Source organism: Kwoniella shivajii, chromosome 2, assembly GCF_035658355.1.
Source record: "Kwoniella shivajii chromosome 2, complete sequence".
In the NCBI taxonomy this organism is placed as follows: domain Eukaryota; kingdom Fungi; phylum Basidiomycota; class Tremellomycetes; order Tremellales; family Cryptococcaceae; genus Kwoniella; species Kwoniella shivajii.
In genome coordinates this window covers 1678239-1700927 of record NC_085909.1, presented here as the reverse complement: position 1 = coordinate 1700927, position 22689 = coordinate 1678239, and the positions used below count along the sequence as shown (strand labels likewise).

The following is a 22689-nucleotide window of genomic DNA, read 5'->3' as shown; positions in this document are numbered from 1 at the left end:
GGAAAGAAAAGCTTTTGTTTGTTTATTATATTGTGATTCTTGGAAAGAAGGAGAAAGTATTTCTGACTTTTCTTGCAGTGAATTTATCCACATATCTATTACATATCTGGTTTCATGAGAATATCCCATGTGAATAATGAATGCATAATGAATGATGTATATACGGATCTCGAGCTTCTGGGTAGGAAACAGAGGAGTGTTTGAAAGTGTTTGCACATCATCAAAACAGGAAAGAATCATCGATGCATGCGATCTACTTTATATGCTGATAGGAATATTTTCGACGTTATGATTGGGTATATAAGTAAACAAGTGTTTGATACAAATTCCATTGATCTTTGATCTCTGATTCTAATCTCTTTCTCTATCCCACATGATCTCATCTTTGATAGTGGACAAGTTTGATGTCCAAGGCAACGGACCATCGAAACTTATACCAATGTATTCGTTATCATCACTTTCATTATGACCAACTTCATCTTGAATGTCATCATTATTATCTGATGGAACGAAATGATCTTCGAGGAAAGGTAGTTTTGATTGTTGATTTTGATCTTGATTGATGTTTTGTATTATTGAATTTTGATTGGGACACCATTCGAATAAATCGATTAAATGAGGATTCGATATATGATAAGGATGATATCTTTTGTATGGATTTCTGACCAATCTTTTGATTGATAAAGGCGGATGACAACCTGAAGGTGAATAGATGAAAGGTTTAAAACCATATTTGAATTCACCTTGATAATGTCCTTTTATATCACCTTGATCGTTTATACCTATATAAGTGAAATTGGATGAAGGGAACGATAATGCTGCTCTATGTAAATTGACGAATCTGAACATGATCTCGACGTCGATATCGATTTGTATTTGTAAATCAAATAAAATGTGTATAGACAGAGTGTGTCATATAAATTAGTAAATTGAAAGGAATAAAGGAAGAAAGTGAGTTAAAGATGTTTTTCATCAGCTAAAAGATGACTGACATTTGAGGAGATGACTAAAAGATTGAATACTCACCTTCGCCTCTTCATTCCGTATCCTACGACTGTAATCTTACCAGGATACCTTCCCGTAACTTCCTTGAATCTCGCTATGGAGAATAACAGATTCTCATAACTGTCTAAAGCGTATTCCTCTGTAGCTGCTCTGAGGTTCAATGGGAGGGGAGATTTCGAGTTTCCTTCTTCTGTCGGTAGAGGCGTGGAAGGGAGAAGGGATAGTGCATGCGCTAAATTGTGATATGATAACGCTTCAGGTAACGGTGGTGAAGGAGGTAATCGAGTAGCTCCTCTACGATCCCATAACAGATAATTATCAGCACTGTCTCTTTCGAGTATAGCATAAGCTAATTGTCATTCAATCACATATATATAGCCTGGTCAAGACTGATGAAACAGACAGGGCAGAGAGCAAGGTCCCTCTTTCTCCAATGAGTTGACAACCGTTCAAAGTCTCATGCGGTCAATCAAGGACAAGAAGAAATAAATAGAAAAAAAAAACATCACTCACCCAGAAAATACCAATAAAGCTTTATTGTCCTTCTTTAACTCTTCCACACCCCTTTCGATGTGTTTGATATAAGTCTTTACACTTCCACTTTTCTGCATGGGTTCTAATATCCAATCATCATTCTGTGTCGCTTTTGTCGGATCGTGACCTAACCAAATAGCATGTCCTGGAACCATTATTAGGTGATTCAATTCTTCGTATCTCGTATCTCTTTCTATAGTGGTTTCAATTGATAATGGTATACCTGAATCGATCTGTGAAGGAGTAGCTGAATCGTCCCATCCTCCTTTTCCATTCCCATTCCCTCCCGAATGTTTTAGTCGATTCCTCGAGAAAGAAGAAGAAGAAGAGGGTCGGAATGTTGATATTGTCGAAGGTGATAAAATATGATTTACATTCAGTATCAATGATCCTGATAATGCAAGTAATAATAAGAATACAGCAAGATTGGTTAATCTAGTTCGTGATCGTAGGGTTTGTAATATTTGTCCCGAAGAAGTATTACCATGTGCAGGTGGAAGTGAAGGGAAATAAGTTCGTGCTCTCCTCGAGGTAGATGATGGCAATGGTAACATTGCGATACAATGTAATCCAAGTTACAAGGTCTGCAGTGGAACTCAGAAAGGAAAAGACGATGATCCCCTTGATATCCCCTCGAGGGTGCAGATCTTTCCTTCGTGATGAGTGGAAAGACTTGATGAAGCAGTATTATCCAAAGTGGATTTTGACGAATAATTCCAAATTGTCACAACAAAACAATAACATAACGAAATGACGATAACATTAACGATGTCCCTTCGTTGTTCCTCGGTCAATTTCTCAACCGAGTACATTATTCGATGCTCATCTGAACATCCTTGACATCTCATCTCATCTCACCTCAAATAGATATATATATATATATATATATATATATATATATATACCTTTAATGCCCTGGTAAATTCCCAGGCAAACCATTCCCATAAAAATCCTCACGAATATGCGTATATAATCGAAGCTCCAAATGAAATGCTTTCACCTACACAAGTCCCTTTACCGACTTCACCATCTACGACCGCATCTAGACGATCATCTTCTTCGGCTTCAGCATATTATCATCCTTCACCCCTTTCATCGCCATACACGAGCTTTCGACCTCGCTTAGATAGGAATCCTACTTCCGCTACTATAAGACAAGAACCGATAGATCCATTCAGAGAAGGATCAATAATAAGTGTAAATCAACCTGTTGGTTCTATATCTATCAGTCCGAATAGTAGAGATGTCTGTTTAGCTTCAAGGAAAGGATTATATATCCTTGATCTGGTGAACCTAAATAACGCTCCTAGATTTATACCTCAAGGTGGAACATGGCAAATAGCAGAGTAAGTTACATGTCGTATTGACTTTTTGTTATCATACATACCAACAACCACTGACATATATAAATGAAATCAAATCGTATATAGCGTACAATGGTCACCTCATCCAGCGACATCTAACTTGATATTATCTACATCATCGCAGAAATTATTAGTATGGGATTTAGGTGCTCAGAGATCTTTAAAAAAGAGTATAGACGCTCATTCGAGAGCTATAACAGACATAAATTGGCATGCTCTAAATCCAAATTTAATGGCAACGGTATCTATGGATGCAGGTATAAGAGGATGGGATTTGAGATGTTGGGATAGACCTTTTATGAGATTATGCGCTTGGGGCGCAGCTGGAACTCAAGTAAAATGGAATAGAAGACATGAAAATGTTGTTGCTACTGCTCATAATAGCTTGGTTCAAATTTGGGATAATAGGGTTAGTCGTTTCTACCATACTCGTCATCAATCAATCTAGTCGGTAGATGGGATTATAACTAATAATACCAAGAGCAGAAAGGATCAGTACCCCTTACAACAATACATGCTCATGATTCAAAGATATATGGGATCGATTGGGATAGGAGAGATAGAGATAAATTGGTCACTTGCTCTCTTGGTCAGTTGAGATACTACTTGTATAATCGTCGATATGTATGCTGACAACGTATACAGACAAAACGATAAAGTTCTGGACTGTACCTGAACTGTGCTCCTCCTCCTCCAATGGTGCCGATTCTGATCCTTTCGCTCCTGTCACTGCACCTGAAAAACCTACTTCGACGCTCACGACGTCTTACCCTGTATGGCGTGCACGTAACCTTCCATTTGGTCGCGGTGTCCATTCATTGCCACAACGAGGTGAACAAGCTCTAGAACTTTTCTCTCCGAATGATAATACGCCAGTTGAACGATTTGAAGGACATGAGAATGTGGTCAAGGATTTCGTCTGGCGTGTCAGAGGAGGTGAAGATACTTCTTTCGATGATAGAGATTTCCAACTTATAACATGGGGTAAAGACCGAACATTAAGAATATGGCCAATCGAAAGACACTTAATGGAAAAAGTTGGATATAAATATGGTGGAGCCATTGAAGTATTGGTATCACGAAGAGGCGCTACATCAGATAAAACATATACTATTAGCCCATCAGATAATGAAGAAACAATCAAATTACCTCCTCCATCGATAAATCCAAATCCAAGTTTGTTGACAAGACAAAAGCCGATCAACATCACCAACAGCAACTCAAGTACAAACAAGATAGAAGCGGGTATGACAAGAGGTGGAGCTAAAATTAGAGGAATGGATCAACTTGAATGGTTAACAAAAGTAGTCAAAACTGCTCCTTCACCTGACGCAAGTACGATACCTAGTAGAGTAGGTTCAACAAGTAGGAATCCAAGTAGAAGTAGGGGTCAAAGTGTAGAGGGTAAAACAGATTGGATAAGTTTGAAAGATGAATTAGTATTACTCAATAAAGTATTTCCAAGACCTAGAGTCAATTTTGAGAAGGTATGTATATCTGTTCTACTTCTTCCCCTCGTAATCGATAACGGAATTTATACCCACGCTGATACGCCTGCTCTGCTCTGCTCTGCTCTTATAGATCGACCTCGTTCAAAGGAGATTGACAATATCGATGCAAGGACCTTGGGCAAATGGTGATAGAATGGCATTCATGAGAATCCATTGGTCATTCCCTCCAAGTTATCCATACGGACCAGAAATTCCTGTATTTGAATTGGAAAGAAATCCGACTGTTTCACCTATCGCCAGGCAAGTAATTGTCACAGGTATTCAGGAAATGCGAGGACAGAATAAACAATGTTTAGTCGCAACTACTGGTTTCTTACTTGGTTCTCACGAGAGGGTTGGAAGAAGGTTGATCGATGAAGAAAGTGATTCTGAAAGTGAAAAAGGTGTTGAAAGTACACGATTGGGTAATGTACCTATGTTAATCAGAACTTGTGGTGCTACTTTTGGACCTAATGGTGAGAACCTTTTTCGTCCACTTCGGCGTTGATCTGAATAATCAAGCTGACAGGTTCTGGTTGTAACCTAGGTCAACTGGTTTGTTTTTTCCCTAAACAAGTCATCTTACCTCGAACTCGACTTACATCTCGTTCACCATCAATCACACGTGATTCAAATCCTTCTCCGATGTTGAAGGCCATTACTGCTTTAGCAAGATTACAAAATCCACATAAAAGAAATATGATAAGATATAAACCTCGTCTACGTAAATACGAGAATGTACCACCACCTCAAATTCAAGCAGGATCAACAATGACCATTCATGATATATCAGACATCTCTCATTCTCAACCAAATGCAGAATTAGCCAAGAGGTATACCACTACATCTGTGGAAATCAATTTAGCTCATTCACTCGAAGCGAAAAACCTTGATCATGCTGAAATTTGGTCAACTCTCAAAGGCGTTTTGATTGATCCTCCACCTCGTTATTCAACTTTACCGTCTATAAATCGAAAATCATATGATCGAAGAAGGGAAAGATCAGATTGGGATAAATCAATGGTGAGAAAAAAGAAGGTCATCGATCAAATGTATGTCCCAATCACCACCTCGAACAGATAAGTTGAATCCATGTTGATATTTATTGATTTAGATTCACCGTTTTGATGGCCGAAAGGAATTTTCAACTTCTGGCTCTTGTCTCATGTATTTTGCTAGACCACCAAAGAAATGCCTATATCCCTCCTCAAGCAGAAACTCTTCTCACCCGTAGTCCCGAACAAGATTACTTTACTCTTCCACGTGTATCCACAACGCATGTGACACCGACTCGACAACGGACCACTGGATCATTACCGCATAGCCCTACGAACAACTCTGGGTTCCGAACGTCAGGATGGTCACAAATGCTAAATCCATCTGCCATCTCATTGAGGGGAGCATTGACGCCAAAAGAAAGAACATCTTTCTCAGATTTGCCATTTGCAAAAACTCCCGGTAGTTATGACGATTCGTCTTCACCTTCAGGAATGTCAATTCCTGGTTTAAGGAGAATGGACAGCCCGAAACTGAAAGATAAAGATAAAGATAAGAATAGATTTGCAAGTTCAATATCAGCTTCAGCGTCAGCTTCACCACCTATCATTACTCCTCTGAAGAGTTCCGGGACAGAAAGATCATATACAAGTAGTGGTGATCCTCGTTCCCACAAGGTGTCTTTTGGGTCAGCGTCACCTCTAGCAAGAGGTATGGGAAGAGCTGCTACCGCATCTGTATCGGCTGGAGGTGGTACGGCAACTTATAATACTCCAGCAGGTTATGGTGCTCAGACTCCAAGTGGATCTGCTGTCGCTATGGATAGAAGGATAATCAGAACTTGTGCTATCAAATTAGATTTCCCAAGGGATGAAACGTGAGTTTGGTAAATCATCCAACGTCCAGAAAAAGGCCAGTATCTGATAGCGTCCAATGATGTAGTCCACCAATCTCATTATTGTCAGAAGAGATGAAACCTTTATGCGAAATCTGGAAACTTGCTTATGCAGATTTCTTATTGCGTATGAACTTGCTTGATATTCGAACAACATTGATGAATTATCAGTTTATTCCACCTGTTCAAATGGCAACTAGTCGAGCTGCAAGTGGTATAGAAATACTGGAGAAGAAGAGAGATTCACCTAATCCGGGTGAAATGCTTTCGCATTCTCAAGGTGAGTCAAGTCTTCACACAATTTGTGTTTTCTCGTCGTCGATAGCCCAATCAACATCTGGCTAATACTCGAGTAGTTTGTGTATGGTGTTCAAGCCATATCGAAGGTCATTGTCCGACATGTAATAAGGTTCCTCAAAAAGCAATGTGTTCTTTCTGTAGATTACCTATCAAAGGTGAGTTTGAATAGTTTCTACACGTGTGACTAACGAATTCTATATGAAAAGATATATATGATAAACTGATGCCTTGTATTGTCACAATAAGGTCTTTCAATGGGATGCTCAATTTGCGCACATAAACTTCATGCTAAATGTTTTCAAAGATATTTCTTATCAACTATAACGACACCATTAACATGTCCAGCATGTACATGTTCATGTTTAGCACACAAAGGAATCTCGACACCATATTATCAAATTTCTATAAATGCGAAACCATCACCTTCTGTAACAAGAGGGTTCGCAAGAGGTAATATAATACCTGTATCACCTCCTTCAGACCAAACCCAAAATCAAAACCAATATACAAGTCAAGGAAGGGGTAGAGTAACCTATGCTAGTTTAGCTAAATTAGGTAGCATAAAAGAGGTTTTAAATCAAAATGCCTCTACGCCTTCAAGCAATCAACACCAATATCAGAATGGAGGCGGTAGTGGCAATCTAGGTGGCGGTGGCGGAGGAATGGGAGCATTGGGATTGAGCCCAGAAGGTGTCGAAGGAAATCATGTTGCCAAAGATCAGAAAAATGAAGGTTTATTAGCAAGGGCAAGATGGGTCGAAGGTGGTTTATTACATTGGAAAGCAAGTCATGCTTGATAAGATGTATCTACAGTGTTGTAAAGTATGAAAATCAACATATGCTTTGAGAATGGTACTACCCTCAGGTCTAACCAGAGAGCATTGATCACGAGAAAACGGGAAAAGACTATGTCGTCTCCTGTCACGAGTACCTGCTTCATGATCGTTCGAAAAGGGTATTACAAATGAGAACGGCTGAATGGAGGAGGGAAACCCGTCAACTCGGACCTTGATTGTTTTTGACGCCACTGTCTCGACTATGCGCTGTCGCTTTCTTTGCTCAAGCTTGAATAACACGATCAATTCGACAGTCGATAGAAGTTGAGTTGAATGGTCGAAGGAATTGAGGATGTCTCCCTTCGGCCATATCCGCATTAATTGTTTTATTGTTTTATTGTATCATGAAACGTTTGGAGTGTAAGATGAAACAGGGGAGGACAACAATTTCCCGGGCCATTGTTAACAGATATAACAGATACATTTCGAGGATAGGAAGGCGATAGGGGAGCCCACATAAGAGGAGAGCCTAGCCGAGATTAAAGAAGCCTTAGGTAGTCTAAGGGGTTGTTCGATAATATCGAAATGCCTCTCCTGTCATTTTATGTCTTTTTTCTTCTTTTCCTTCTTCGTATGACCGCACGGTCGCACAGACTCGGACCTCTGAACTGTAAAATTCCTCCTGCTCCTAGCTTTTAGAATGCGGGATAAGCTACTGACAATGAAAAGGATGAAAACAAGGTATACCGCCATGGATGTGCAGACTCGTATTATATAGATATACACCCTTGTTCAGATGAATCATTTTCATCTCTATACAATCATCCGTTCCCTCTTGCTCATCTTGTGTATACTTTACTTGCCTTTGTCGTTATCTACTCTTTCAAAGAAACTGTGGAACATTTCTCACACAAAGTAGGGTATTTGTCATCATGTCAATGTACGAATGGCCACTCTCACCGATATATTACGAAATCCCCACTTCTCATTCATACTTTTCTGATTATCATGAATCCATTCCATTTCCATCCTCTTCTCCCATCACAACGACAACGACTTTTCCCGGCATATCATTATCCATTAAATCAGTGCCAGACTTTTTCGAAAAGCTATTACGTGCGCCATGGACGATCCTTTCTTACATTCGCCGAGATCCACTAGAGCCTCAGGTGAATACTCTACCTCGACATCGATTAAAGAAGGCGCGTGATTCGATCACTCGACGAAGGATGATTCCCATCATGACGATCCTGTTCTTCTTCATTACTTTTGCTTATCTGTCTATGAGAGATACACCTACAGATCACTTGGAAGGGCTAGAAGCTAGGAGCGTTTATAATCTGGAGTTTGAGAGAAGGTTAATGGGAAGTCAATATTCGGACGGTGTTCCAACTGGATTTGCGGAATGACCGTTCTTCGATACTACTACTAGAGCGTGGGTCGATTTCCAAGTCGTCTCCATACAAGAGGTTCATGGCTGACAACGTACACTAACAGTGGATTGGATTCACACGGACGATAACGAAACTCTAAGAAAAAATCTCGTTAGAAAAGAGATACGAAGGAGTTTGAGCAACACAATGAGCACCACTCGATAATCATCTCATGCTCATGAGATATCCAAACTATATATATATACCTTGTTATTGCCATGAGCCAATACCATCCATGCATCCTATATCTAGTTGATCTATTGTTGCGAGCGAAAAGACGACGGGTGGGACAACGAAAAGTGGAGGGTGAGAAAAGGGACGAGAGCAGCCGTGGGAAAGTAGTTTGTGATCTGACACGTGGCGACCATATCATATCATTTGTTGTTGATCATGAGAGAACGATAACATTTATTGATTCGCTCAAAAGGAATATCTAGCCAGAGATAGACAGTAACCAATTCATACGTCGTGAAGCAGTGAGGTGAAAGATAAGATGTCGAGAGATCCATATATAGATGTAAAGCGGTATGTTCGTTGTCCTGTTGCCGCATCCCATCTTATCATCTTATCATCTTATAAGAAGATGGTAGCGAATATCCTAAACTGATACTTGTACTCTTGCTCGTCGTTCTCGGCGGTCGATGACGATGGTAACAGCGAGGTTGAATCAACTTTGTCAACCTTACCTTCCCTACTCTCATCATACTCTCCCTCCTCCTCGTCTTCGTCTTCATCTGGAGTCCATGAGGAGCTGAGAAACACACTACAAATTCTAGAAGATGATTTGGAGGATTTGGAAGAAAGCGTGAGGGTCGTGGAAGGTATGGGAGATAAATGGGGTATATCACAAATTGAGGTATCGCAAAGAAGGAGATTTGTAGAATCAGTGAAAAGAGAAGTGAACGTGAGTGCTTATTCTTCTTCTACATACACACATATATCTGCGATACTGTCAAAATTTAGCGATATTGAAGAAGGGAGAGAAGATGATGAGAGACGGGAGCGCTAAATTTTCTGAATTTGTGCTCATCACGCTCTCGCATATAGGGATTAAGAGCGAAGATATCAAGTGGAAACAATAAGAACCGTCGTGACGAAGAAAAAGGAAAAGGAAAAGGAAAAGGAAAAGGGAAATCAAAAGCTGGTATAGGTAAAAATGGAAGATATAGAGATAACCCATATCATGAAATTGACCTTGAACGTGGTGACCAAGATGATGATCGAGATGATGATGAGGAAGATCTGGAAGAGGCCAAGAGATGGGAAGCGGAACAACAACAAGTGAGCTATCTCTCTAAAGTCAAATTGGATTTCATCTGGTTTACGAAGAGAGAGAATTTCCAAAAATCGCTAATGATATTCGATGATTGTTTTTTTAAGCTATTCGTACAGAGACAAGATGATACGCTAGGTGTGATATCGGGCACTTTACATACTCTGGCTAGTCAAGCTGGATTAATAGGTAATGAAGTATCAGAGCAAAGCGAGTGAGTTATATCTAATTACCCAACATCTAGTCATCCCATCTGAAAGTCATTCCACATTTTATCATATCTCATCTCAATCGTTATAATCTAAAAGTTTATTCATCATCGTTTGTAATGAATCGCCGTAGACAAATATCTCCAAATGATGTGTCCACAGGGCTGATATACAAAACACTTGAATAGGATGTTGGACGATCTGGGTAATAGAGTAGATAACACAGATACGAAACTACGTAAAGTCTCAAAGACAATGCAAGATTTCATAAGGCGTAATGAAGGTAAGCTATTTTATGTTCCGCTCAAAAATAGATATATGTATATATCTACATCTGAACGTGCGAGCCATTTGGCTGACCTGTCTTTTATTAACAGAAACGAAATCAGGTTGGTGTATTGGGATTCTTATAGTGATCCTCGTGATTCTGTTATTGCTGGTGATCATCACATGACCCAAGTCCGTCTCATCGATCAACGTCGAAACTCGTCAATCAGAGATCAAAGATCAAATACCAATTTATACGGGTGTGAAGGTTGAACTCTGCCATAGGGTCAGGATCGGTTTATCCGTCTAGTCGACCCAGAAATGGTTCCTCGGGTATTGGCATGAGAACAGCTTATGGAAGAATAAAAACGTTGTATACAGAATAGAAATCGTGATTGTAATCAATGGATGACATAGCCATGTTCTTTTCCACGCTGCAGGTAAATGCAAGGCTAACTTGATGCCCTTAGAGAACATATTTGTAAGCCCTGTCTGATAGCTGATCGTTTGAGCAAAGTACTGTTTGAATTTTGAATCATTGACCCAATTGATGGAGATCAAAGGGGTTCCCTTCCTTTCATTCTTCTACCATGACATGAATCATCCATCTAGAGAATGAAAGGTTCGTTTTATACTACCGGCTCAATGAGGAAGGGTCGTTACCAAGAGTTGTTCCCCAATTTCATCTCATGAGACGCTTAACGAGAATCAAAACTCATCGAAAATCAAATCTTTAACGATTATTAGTGCCAGTCTTTTCCTGCTCGACTTTCAAAAGACGATCTTAAGGCCCCTTCAAAGATAGTACGAAAACACTCATTATTTAATCACAGTAATGTTCTTTATCTCCCAGTTGATCAAATCACCCAGAACTCGCCTTGTGGCTATTGCAGTCTTGGTTCTGATATTCATTATGATCCTCTCCATACATCTTGAATCAATCACCCTAGATCGAATACGTGATTTTCGAGATGAACGATTGATACCGTACACCCGAGGGAGAGTGACATATCCACGGACATCGAGGTGATGGATTGAGAGCACCGGAGAAACGTTCACCCGATTTCGTCTAGGGAATGACGAGTACGGCTCTTTTTCAGACTAGTAGGGAGAAAAGTGGTGTTGACGTTCAATCAAGTTGGTAGTCAAGGATATTAGCAAGGATTTGATATATATATACATTCACATGATGTGACGGAAACATTTGAATGGGGGTATACATAACACTTTCTCTAAGTTTAGTTGACAATAGATGATATATGGTGATATGAGGGTATATGTGGATCAGGACAATACGTTTGTGAAGTAATTCAATCCTGAGGTTCGGCTTGACGTAGCTTCTCTTCGATCTCTTTTAAAAAGTTATTCAGTTCCTTAAAACAATCAAAGCGACAGCATGAAATCAGCTTCAATCTGAGGTGTATGAGAGCCTACAAAGAGGAGTATTTGCATACCTTATCGTTGGGTTCGTATTGCAATCCATCAATCAAAGCTTGCTTTGCATCTTCAAACCTTTCCAATCCAACCAAAGCTCTCGCTTTCCTGCAATAGGCCATACAACATTCAGTCTACTGTCAGAATTACCAGATGGGGTTTCAACAGCTTTCACTCACCTGAAATGCCCCTTCGTCCAAGGTCTCTTCAATATCACAACAGCTTCGGCATCAGCTAAAGCATTTGCCCTAATCAAAACATCATATCAGCTATATATCTCCTTTGACCAGACCAGGTAATGTACCGTCTGTGTCATTGGGAAGTCGACTCACCAAGCATTGACAAAAGCGAAAGCTGCAGATCTATTACATAATGCTATAGCGGTTTCATCTCTTGACAGAGCTGCTAATTCCCATGGTGGTCTCGATAATGCCATATCAGCAGATTTGGAATATGCTTGAATAGCAGCTGGGAATTGTTGTGATTTGAAAGCGGTCTATTCGATGTGTTAATCAATCAGTTTGCTTTCCAGTCATCTTCTCCGAGTAGATATGATGATATAGGGATATACGCACATTCCCTTGTTCTTTTAACTGCTTGATCATCTCTGCTCTTTGAGGTGGCGGTTGTACGTTTGGAGGAGGAGGAATAGCTTCTGCAGGAGCACTTCTCAAGAATTGATGCATATAATTCAAAGCGTTGAAATCCACTCCACAAATCTCACAAGAAGAATTTTGATGCTCTGTACATGTGACCACTATACCTTGTTGAGGAGGTGCGTTTGGAGGTGAAGGTAATTGAATGGTCTGTAATGAGAATGGAACGTTTTCATGTGGTAATGAGTCCAGTAAAGTTAATAAAGCTGGATTGACAGGGAGTCCACCTGGAGGTCCAGATGGTCCACCTCCTAACTGTGGTTGTGGTTGGGGATGCGGATGTGGATGTGGATGGGGGTGATCATGAGACATCCTTGGTTCTTCGATTGGATACAGTTTAGATTCGATCAAACAACGATATATATATATATATCTTCATCCCAATGCAAGTTACCTTTGTTCGACATCCCACAATTGACGCGCTGGCGGGGTGATACCTGTTCACGGAGATCAAGGAGATATCCGCTCCACGTGCGGTCGACCATTGTGTGAGCGGTCATTGCCGCTGAATGACTTGGTACATCTCGTGACGTCACGCGCTTTTCTTGTTTCATTTTTTTCTGGCGGTGGGTGGCGGGGTGTCAATCATAAGATACATCAGGTGGCTGGTTGAACAATATCAACAACAACAATAACAATAACAGAGCACAACTTACCATTTTCCCCACATTCCTTCTTCATTTCCATTTAAAGATATCCCATCCTTCACCCCCCACTTTACATTACCATCTCATCTCATCTTTACCCTAACATCCCCCTCACCCCTTAGGTTTTCACTTTTCAGATAATCTTCTTATCTTATCCCCCAATTCAACATCAACCTTAGTTGTCGCGAACAAGATCATCATGTCGTAAGTCAATCGCGTCAATTCTCCACCCCTCACTCCACCCCAGTCGTTGCTCGGTTTGTCAGAGCTACCATTTATCCTATGCTTTCGCGCACATCCATTCCTTTCACTGCTTTCATATACCCGAGCTGACATACCCTCATGCACGAAACAGCGCCTTCATCGGTGCACTCGGTAGTAAACGTAAATCCGACTTGATCGAGATTGCCGACTCTTTAGGTATCTCCGCCGATTCCAGATCCACTGTAGCGGATTACATCAAGATCATCCAATCTCACCTCGATACCAATGAAAATACTCTCTCAAGAGATGCAAGATACAAAGGTCTGTACTATAAGAAGCGAGCGTGAGTCAAGTCAACGCGCATACACACCATCAATCTCTGTTGCCGTCGACGTTAACGCTGATGTTAACTGGAAACGCTCTTACGATAGGTCCGGTACACATCCACCTGATTCTGATTCAGAGTCACCGCCAATCACAGCTGCAGATGTCAAGGCTACCGTAGTAGCAACAGCCAAGTCAAGTCGAAAATCAATCAACAGAGCAATTGATAAAGTTCAAGGTGTCATTGATGCTGCTAATATCCCTTTACCGGATAGTCCTATTGCTCTGTAAGGTTAAGTTCCGTATATCTTGGAACAGCAGGCAAGAGTGAAGCTTACCTATCTATGATTAGTGCCAAGATCCAAGATAAGGCTACAGAAATTTCACAAGCACTTGTGCCTTCGACCGAGACTCAGAAAGGCTTGACTGCCCAATTTAATACCGTTTCCCACCATTTGGTCAGGTACACCAAGGATGGTCAACTGAGAGTAGATCATGCCGTTCGTCACTTAAGAGATGTAAGCTGCACAACCGCTCCGCGCGTACACAAAGATCGTCTGACCTTTCTCAACAGCTTTTGTCCACTCCTCCAAACCTCGTTCTCACGTCTCTTTCTCTCGAACTGGTCGTCCTCCTCATCCACCTTGTACAATTCTACGACCATACCTACTATTTCCCCCCTGCTTCAGGGGACAAAGGCACTGTCGCTTCTTTACTGAACATTGCATTCTTCTGGCTTCCAAGTGCAACTCTCAAGTTTAGATTACCTGAATTCAGGTCATTTGGATTGGGAGATGTCTGGTCTGCCGTTGCATGGTGGTACGTCAGCTGCCTCCAGACTGTCTTTGTCTGACATTGAGAATGCGACAGCTGATGTTTATATTGACGTAGGTTTTTCTCTACCGTGCTACCCCCATATGCACTTTCTACTGTAGTCTCTTTTGTTCCCCAAAAAGGTACAGCTAGACATTCCGGTGCTCACACAAGATACCAAGGTGAGTGTTCTCTGCTCGAAACAGGAGATGGCATCAAGCTAACGTTCTTGATATAGCTACACATCCACCTACACCCACCCCTGATCCTCTCGCTTTCTCCCTTATCAGATTAGCGCTTCTCATCCTTCCCCTTACATCGGCAGCTCCCTCAGCATTCGTGGACGCTCTGGAAATATCGGGTGATTTACAAGGTAGAGCTTTAGCTGCTGCATTGACAGCTGCTCTGGTCGTCGCAGAGAAACTATACTAGATCTGGAGAGTTAAGAGATGACAAAAGATGGGCTATATCATGAGAAAGGAGATCAATGACGATGGAGCTGATGTTAGCTGGAGCGAACGAGGAAAAATCAAAATTAGCCTGCAAAGATACATATATATTTATTTATACCCATAAATCTGATACAGCTGTTACTGTTATCAACTCTAACCATATCCTGCTCCTCACATTCAGTTGGCAGTGATGTCGAGCAATCTTTCAAATATATATTACCAACAGAGACCTTATGCTTGATTTATGGCTCCTTTGATTTTACATTTCATATTTTTTCGCTCTGTTGGTTCTTCGATTTATTTAGTCAGTATCAGTGTCGGGATGTTCTTTTGGTTGGACTCCAAAGGAGGAACACATCAACAAATGAATATGTATATAATGTTTCTGACTATCTTACGCAAGTGTCATAACAAGAAGTGAAGTTGCCCAATTTTCATAAGGAGGAATACATATATAATTGAAATCTAAATTAAATCTATGATTTACACAGCGAGGCTTTGTTCGATACAGATCAACCATTCCTTGTCCACCCTTGGTTCTACTTGTAATTTGCGACTACATATAATGTCCGACAACGCTCACCCAGCCGCCCTACGTTGGCATTCTGGCATTTCTGGCATTTTTGGCTCGTCGATATGCGTATCATTTCGAGTAAAATGCAAATATCCCATTAATATCCAGCTGCAATACCATTCTTCCTGGAATCACTCGAGGCGTATATAGTTCCGTTGTCGACTACTATAGCTTGAACTGTGTGAGAATGAGAAATAGGTTAGCTCGATGATCTTTATCTCTCTCTCTCTCGCTGATAACTGATTGCTCTGCAACGGAAGTACATAGATAATGTTCGAGGTTTCACGCTTTGCTCCTGAATCTCTGGCTTCCTTCATGAAAGAAACCGAAAGAAAAAACCAGTCAAGAGGAACAAAATTAACAAAACCTTACAAAGAAAACAAACAAAACCAAAAAAAAAAAAACAAGAACGTGAATAACCGAGATATTCTACTTACCCTCTGAGATACCTAGATTCACATCGAATTCTCCGATTTTCTGACCTCTTTGTTCTAATGCCTTTATAAGCGTAATCGGTGATCCATCAGGTCCAACTTCTATCGTAGTTAGATCAGGTACGATTTGGTTGTGTACTCTATAAGCTTCTATTGAAGACGAAATATCCATTCCTGAGAATAAATTTAACAAGACTTGAGCTATTGAAGGGAATATCCTTGATCCACCTGAACCGCCAATAACTGCATATATCGATGAGGGCCCAGAAGAAGTAGAAGGGGTAAGTAGGATTGAAGCTGATGTTGAGGAGAGTGGTCTGACAATGTAAGAATGTCAGCTTTTCAGCGTCCTGTATTTACTTGTATTGACTTTGAACACAAGGATGATGTAGAGATTCAGAATGTTCCATAATGAGATGAACATACCTCTTTCCGGGTTGAGGATAATTCCATGGACTGGGCCAAAGTCCAAATGCATCAGCTGCACCTGGAACCGAGAAGTCGTCTATCATAATCATCGTTCGTGTTAGCTCGATGTACATTTCACAACTAAGCAGAGGTTTTCAGCTGAGAAATTTTTACATGCCTTGTTCATCATTGAATATGATCCCTGTTCGAGGATCCATAACGTGACTTCCCCAAATAAGATTCACCTGTAAGTGGTGGAAAAAGCAATACAAATCAGCTTATCAAGCATAAATGAGAACAAAGTGAGTAAAAGATGGAAACCTACGGTAGAAGTGACACTAGCTGCACCGCCCCATTGATCTAATACACTGAGATGAGTCGTACCGTGATCTATGGGAGTATCATGCTGAAGACCATAATAATCGATTTCATGTGTTCTATTCTGTGCACGGCGAAGAGGGCTCATCAGTGTTCAGGTGTTACACGAAGAATGCTATAGGATCGAGGCTCTTCGAATTCCACTTCCACTTCTATTTCCCTGTAAGGATATTGCATCCTTGAGTAATTCAAGACGACGATTCTTCCAGTCGAAAGACTACATTCCAAAACTCGACCAGGGAATAATAACTCACATCGTTTATCTTGGTCCGTTTCTCATCAGCCCAATCACCTTGATAATATTCTTTGAACCTGGTGAGATTACCTCCGAATTGAGGCGCAGGATCGGTAATTTCACTTCTTGCTCCAAAAGCGAATTTCATTCCTTCCAATAATCGATGAACGTTTAACGGATTCGATAAACCGCCCGTCATAGGGATATTGAATGGTTCGATGACTTTGAAAAGACCCAGAAGGATTCCACCGCTAAATGGAAAAAAATGACACTGCATCAGCATAACACTCTTGGTATTCTTTACTGCGGGATTTGGACACTTTACGGAGTGTCACTCGCGTATAGATGAGAGACTGATCGTTGTGAAAGCCATAACTCACGAAGAAGGTGCATCGGTCGTGTATATTTCTTTACCCATAAACCTCGAATGGATAGCAGGATAAGCTCGAGCTTTATAATTTTTGAGCTGGAGAAATAGGTGTCGTGATCAGCTTGACGTATCAAATATAATCCCTCCATCCGATGATTATCTGAAAACTAGACCCCTTTCAAGCTTTACGATTTGTTTTAAAAAGATGAACTTACATCTTCTAGACTCATTATACCACCAGCGGCGCCAACTGCTCTCACACTACTTTCCGCTATTTCGCCTTCGTAGAAACCTCCTGGACCGTGTTCAGCTATTTCTTCAAGAGTTTGACCGTATACTAAACGCTGGATGAAATCTCCTTCCACAAGCAAAGAACCACGAGGAGCATAGACTGATGACCATGTTGGAGAAGAAAGCATGAATTGACTATATTGGCTATATCAGTTCTGAGCGGATCAAGGAAGAGAGCAAGCGACAATGGGTTTCGGTTATAGAGTGGAACAAAAAAGATACATACCCAAAGAGCTAGAATGATATCAACACCCGATCAGCCAGCGTTCACAAATGATCCGGACTCTCACTCACCCTTAATCTCCTAGCTAATTCTCTACTGACTTTCCATCCTTTCGCTAATTCCGCAACAGGCATGACAACTTCTTTCCAAGGTAATTTACCGTACATTTGATGGGCTACAGATGTCGATCTGGCGTCAGCAAATAGTATTCCAATGGATTCACAATGGAAGTCAACTGATAAAGCAGATATTGACATCGACCGGTATCATTCGAAATAGAAAACGGTACTCACCCATTTCCAAACCCCTCAATTCACCTGGAACTCCAATGGCCAAACCACCGACTTGAGCAGCTACCCTTCCAGCTTTTTCAGCACCATACATTTCTTTTTCACTTTTATCAGGACTTGTCTCTCTAAAATCTATAGCGATGACTTTTTCATTTTCTCCATCTTCCATCACTTGATCCACCCATTCAGAAGAATGCGTTGAGGGTACACGAATGACCAAGAATCCACCTCCACCAATACCGCTTGAGAAAGCATTCAAAAGTCCTATACATAACGTGGTGGTTATAGCTGCATCCACTGCTGATCCATTCTTATCCCGCAGTATGGATAACCCGAGATTCGAACATGTGACATCTTCTGAAGCCACTGCTCCACGAGTTGCATTAACCAAATAAGCGTCGTTCCGTGGTAGCCCAGTCGGCTATGTATCCAAGTAGTAAGTATACTACATACTGATATCAGTCTGATCTGGTGTAGTTACTTACCGGAGGTAAAGTCCATACTGGAGGAACCATAGGCCCATCACCCGCATCTTGATTTTTATTCCATAAAGCTCTCGAGAAGATAGCACCTATTATGCCTCCAACAACCAACAGCAACAGATACATCAATCGTTGACCCCATTTTTGGTATGAGGGATGATGATGGTGATGATGATGATGTTGGGTTTTATTGAGTGGTGCGTTACCACTTCCATTTATTGAAACAGGTAATAGTGATTCTTCATCTTCGTCAGGTTCGTAGTGTGATTGGTAATCAGGTTCGTTTGCGAAGTGTACATGACGTTTGAAGGGTGGATGATTCCAGAATTGCCATGCAGGAGATATCTGTCTTGTTATCTCTGGTCTATCTGACTCTACATCGGTAGCTTCACCTGAAGTATTCAGTAGTGGATTAGATTCTCCATCTTCTTCGGAGCGTCGAAAGGGAGTCGACGACGACATGGCTACCTTTGAGGGGTATTTTACGGGAGACAACAACCAAGACCGGATTCCTCTATTTGCTTTCGAATCCGAAGCCAAAGATCGCTGTTCAGTAGCACGCCAAAAGCCTTGTTGGTATTGGATATATCGATAATGTCTCAAGAGAGAAACCAGATGTTATAAATAGGATCACAGTCAAATGGTAAGTCACCGTCGGTCATCACACACCCATGTGGGAGGAACAGAGTGCCACACTCGGCCTCCTCCGCTTTGATGGTATGGTGATCGAGCAAAGGGCGTTTATTTTTTGATATTGTGGAGCCCCACCCCATTTCAGCCTAATACATGATTGATCTCGCTTACCTTGTGATTTTCCCGATAACCAGGAAGATGAAAGGATATATGGTAATATGATAATATACGCCATTTTTGTACTAAGCGACGCTACATTTCCATCTCTCTCTCTCTTTTCCCGCTTCCAAATCCCATTCATCTCTGAATATCTACAGACGTATCCTCCCTTCCTTTCTTGCCCCCACCCCGGAATTTGTCAGCGTCTTCTCATCCGTCATTCCTTCCTTCAACATCACATCTTGATTCTTCGACCATTGGAACATGCCTTCTACCATTTCCACCCTTTCAAAAACCAGAATCCCAACATCATCATCATCACGTCAATCCATCTCTCGAATAAATAGATTCGCTCAAATCAGTCTTACGTCTTGTCAAAGAACATTCTCACGTTCGACTAGAAAAGTCGTCACACCTTCAAGCTCTTTCGCATACACAAGGATCCAATCAAGAAACATGTCAAACTGGCCCAAAGTCACAGACCAAAATCCTGTGAGTACTGAGATATCAAATTTGACACCACGCTTGAACGTATACTGATATCCCTGCCATTCCGCGCTTAGCTTGGTCTGGATGATCCATCATTGCTCATCCAGAAAGGTCTCATTGATGGTAAATGGGTAGATACCGATTCTGGGAAGACCTTTGAAGTCCAAGGTGAGTCCATTGAGGTTTTTTTCATTACCCATCCCCATTTCCTGTCATCATTCTACGTCTACCAAGCGCGGCGCTTAACCATTCTTGATATGGCGTATCTTGCTAACTCACCTGCTATATCCTCATAGACCCGGCATCCGGCAAAGTGATTGGTACTTGTCCCGACCAGACCGTAGCCGACACGAAAGCAGCCATTGACGCTGCCTACAAAGCATTCTCGACATACAGGACAACCAGTCCAGCTCAACGACAAGCTTACCTCACTGAACTACACCGATTATACCAGGCTAGTATCAATGATATCACACGATTGATTGTATGGGAAAATGGAAAATCATGGAATGACGCGTTCGCAGAAGCTACTTATGCTGGATCGTTCTTCTCTTGGTTTGCTGGAGAAGCTATAAGAACCAACGGAGAAACTATCCCTTGTTCTGTACCTGGAACAAGAAATATAACCATCAAGCAACCTATTGGAGTTGTAGCTTTACTTGTTCCATGGAATTTCCCAGCTGCTATGATTGCTAGAAAACTAGGTCCCGCTTTGGCAGTCGGTTGTACCAGTGTTGTCAAAGTTCCAAGTGAAACTCCGTTCACCACTTTAGCCATCGTCGAAGTGAGTTTTCCAGTCATCTTTCTGATAGTCTTTACCTTGCTCATCATATTTCTGGTATTGTTGTGTAGCTCGCTCGAAGAGCAGGTGTACCAGATGGAGTGATCAACGTTATCACAACAGATTCCAACTTACAAGACGTCGGTAAAGAATTATGTACAAACCCTTTAGTACATAAAGTATCTTTCACAGGATCAACAAGGGTCGGCAAAATATTAGCTGAACAATGTACTTCGACACTCAAGAAAATGTCATTGGAACTAGGCGGAAATGCACCTTTAATCGTATTTGACGATGCGGATTTACCAACTGCTGTGGCTGGAACAATAGCTTCTAAATTTAGAGGTTCAGGTCAAACCTGCGTTTGCGCAAACAGAATTTACGTCCAAGATGGAATTTATGATAAATTCGCCAAAGCATTAGCTGAAAAGGTAGCCCAATTCAAAGTTGGATGTGGATTTGATGAAGGTGTAACTCATGGTCCATTGATTCATATGAGACAGGCTGATAAAGTCGATGAGGTGAGTCAACGACTTTAAGCTTCTGTGCGACTGTGATATATTCTTTGGGCGAACGAGTGATCTAGTAATGTTTGACGAATGAAGAGAGAGCTGATTAGTAATTTGATAATAGCACGTCCAAGATGCTGTCTCCAAAGGCGCCAAAATCCTAGTTGGCGGTAAAAGAGGCAAGGGAACGGAATACATACCAACTGTATTAGCAGATGTTTCAGACGACTGTGTGAGTGTATCTACTCTTCCTGTCGAATCGCAAGCAGAGCTGTGCAACTGACCTGTCTGTTCGTTGGATTAGCTTATCACAACAGAAGAGACTTTTGGACCTGTTGCTGCCTTGTTCAGATTCAAGACTGAAGAAGAAGTGATTGCCAAAGCCAATAACACTGAAGTTGGTCTTGCAGGTTATTTCTTCTCTGAAGATGTAGACAGGGTGTTCAGAGTATCAGAAGCGTTGGAGACTGGTATGGTCGGCGCCAACACCGGAATGATCAGTCAAGCTGTTATGTGAGTATTCTGTTAATCCCATATATGCATTCCAAGGTATCGCTGTGAAGCTTGGGACAGTCGATCAAAGAGGATATATACTAATATTGGAATTGCGTATAGCCCCTTCGGTGGTATCAAAGAATCAGGTTACGGTAAAGAAGGTGGACACCAAGGCACAGAAGAATACATGGTTACTAAATTGATTGCTATCGGATCCAGGATCAAGCAATGAATGTGAGGCATGTATATCTGCAATTATACTTTTGGCGGTGACAATGTAGCATGTACGAGTGTTCAACGGGGTGAAAGAACGGAACTGGCTGTCATGTACAAAAAAGGCAATGCATCTCCCATAAGGATGAATACCCCATTCAAGTACGTCGTGCAATTGCAAACGCTGCGGAAAAATTCGCGTCCAACTTGACACTAGAAATGAGAAGGAAAGTCTTCGTATGTAGCAATGCGTCTTTCTTCGAGTAGCTCTATATAATATGCAAGAATTGAGAAGGTGTATCGCTCGGTTGTCATTCTGCATGCATCCTATCTCAGAAATGGGCTCATCAGGGCACGAATATGAAAATGAAATTGAATACCGGGAAGCAAATGTCACGACCAAGAGTTTCAGGTTGCTTGGGTTTCCAACTCGTTCGTTCGTTAGTTGATTCGTTTTAGTTTCTTTTGATTGTCTCCGCATCTTCATATGTTTTCCTTCCTTATCATTATTACATTGCTTTGATTCAATATCTATCAGGATCACTTCACTACGATTAGAGAGACCAATTAATCGAAGACAAATCAAAGGTACCTTCCTGCATTTGATTCAAGAAAAAACGCTAGACATTATCTGCATAGAGCACCGAAATCTT

At 41.2% G+C, this 22689-nt stretch overlaps 7 protein-coding genes across 7 annotated transcripts; 4 read left to right on the top strand and 3 right to left on the bottom strand.

Moving 5' to 3' along the window:
- Positions 1–351: 351 nt before the first annotated feature.
- Positions 352–2093, bottom strand: IL334_001981 (uncharacterized protein; the record flags this gene model as incomplete). The annotated part of the gene is made up of 3 exons (XM_062933728.1): positions 352–841; positions 1027–1299; positions 1519–2093. The coding sequence occupies 3 exons, from the start codon at positions 2091–2093 to the stop codon at positions 352–354; spliced, it is 1338 nt and encodes a 445-aa protein (XP_062789779.1).
- Positions 2094–2529: 436 nt separating this feature from the next.
- On the top strand, positions 2530–7381 carry IL334_001980 (uncharacterized protein; the record flags this gene model as incomplete). Its single annotated transcript, XM_062933727.1, has 10 exons — positions 2530–2885; positions 2970–3312; positions 3390–3492; positions 3549–4390; positions 4485–4869; positions 4941–5445; positions 5508–6266; positions 6332–6564; positions 6641–6739; positions 6831–7381. 10 exons carry the CDS (start codon positions 2530–2532, stop codon positions 7379–7381), a joined length of 4176 nt encoding a protein of 1391 aa, XP_062789778.1.
- Positions 7382–9286: 1905 nt separating this feature from the next.
- On the top strand, positions 9287–10729 carry IL334_001979 (uncharacterized protein; the record flags this gene model as incomplete). The annotated part of the gene is made up of 6 exons (XM_062933726.1): positions 9287–9318; positions 9451–9697; positions 9841–10074; positions 10174–10280; positions 10464–10558; positions 10653–10729. 6 exons carry the CDS (start codon positions 9287–9289, stop codon positions 10727–10729), a joined length of 792 nt encoding a protein of 263 aa, XP_062789777.1.
- A 1123-nt stretch (positions 10730–11852) lies between these two features.
- IL334_001978 (uncharacterized protein) lies at positions 11853–12944 on the bottom strand (the record flags this gene model as incomplete). Its single annotated transcript, XM_062933725.1, has 5 exons — positions 11853–11915; positions 11997–12084; positions 12156–12224; positions 12309–12472; positions 12552–12944. The coding sequence occupies 5 exons, from the start codon at positions 12942–12944 to the stop codon at positions 11853–11855; spliced, it is 777 nt and encodes a 258-aa protein (XP_062789776.1).
- A 534-nt stretch (positions 12945–13478) lies between these two features.
- Positions 13479–15052, top strand: IL334_001977 (uncharacterized protein; the record flags this gene model as incomplete). Its single annotated transcript, XM_062933724.1, has 7 exons — positions 13479–13483; positions 13635–13826; positions 13915–14094; positions 14160–14325; positions 14382–14626; positions 14699–14802; positions 14859–15052. 7 exons carry the CDS (start codon positions 13479–13481, stop codon positions 15050–15052), a joined length of 1086 nt encoding a protein of 361 aa, XP_062789775.1.
- Positions 15053–15743: 691 nt separating this feature from the next.
- IL334_001976 (gamma-glutamyltransferase) lies at positions 15744–19219 on the bottom strand (the record flags this gene model as incomplete). Its single annotated transcript, XM_062933723.1, has 12 exons — positions 15744–15823; positions 16084–16397; positions 16507–16585; positions 16667–16733; positions 16814–16930; positions 17121–17352; positions 17482–17567; positions 17687–17897; positions 17989–17996; positions 18057–18160; positions 18279–18696; positions 18761–19219. The coding sequence occupies 12 exons, from the start codon at positions 19217–19219 to the stop codon at positions 15744–15746; spliced, it is 2175 nt and encodes a 724-aa protein (XP_062789774.1).
- Positions 19220–20005: 786 nt separating this feature from the next.
- Positions 20006–22055, top strand: IL334_001975 (uncharacterized protein; the record flags this gene model as incomplete). The annotated part of the gene is made up of 7 exons (XM_062933722.1): positions 20006–20041; positions 20113–20206; positions 20335–20822; positions 20891–21340; positions 21453–21560; positions 21633–21841; positions 21944–22055. 7 exons carry the CDS (start codon positions 20006–20008, stop codon positions 22053–22055), a joined length of 1497 nt encoding a protein of 498 aa, XP_062789773.1.
- Positions 22056–22689: the final 634 nt, after the last annotated feature.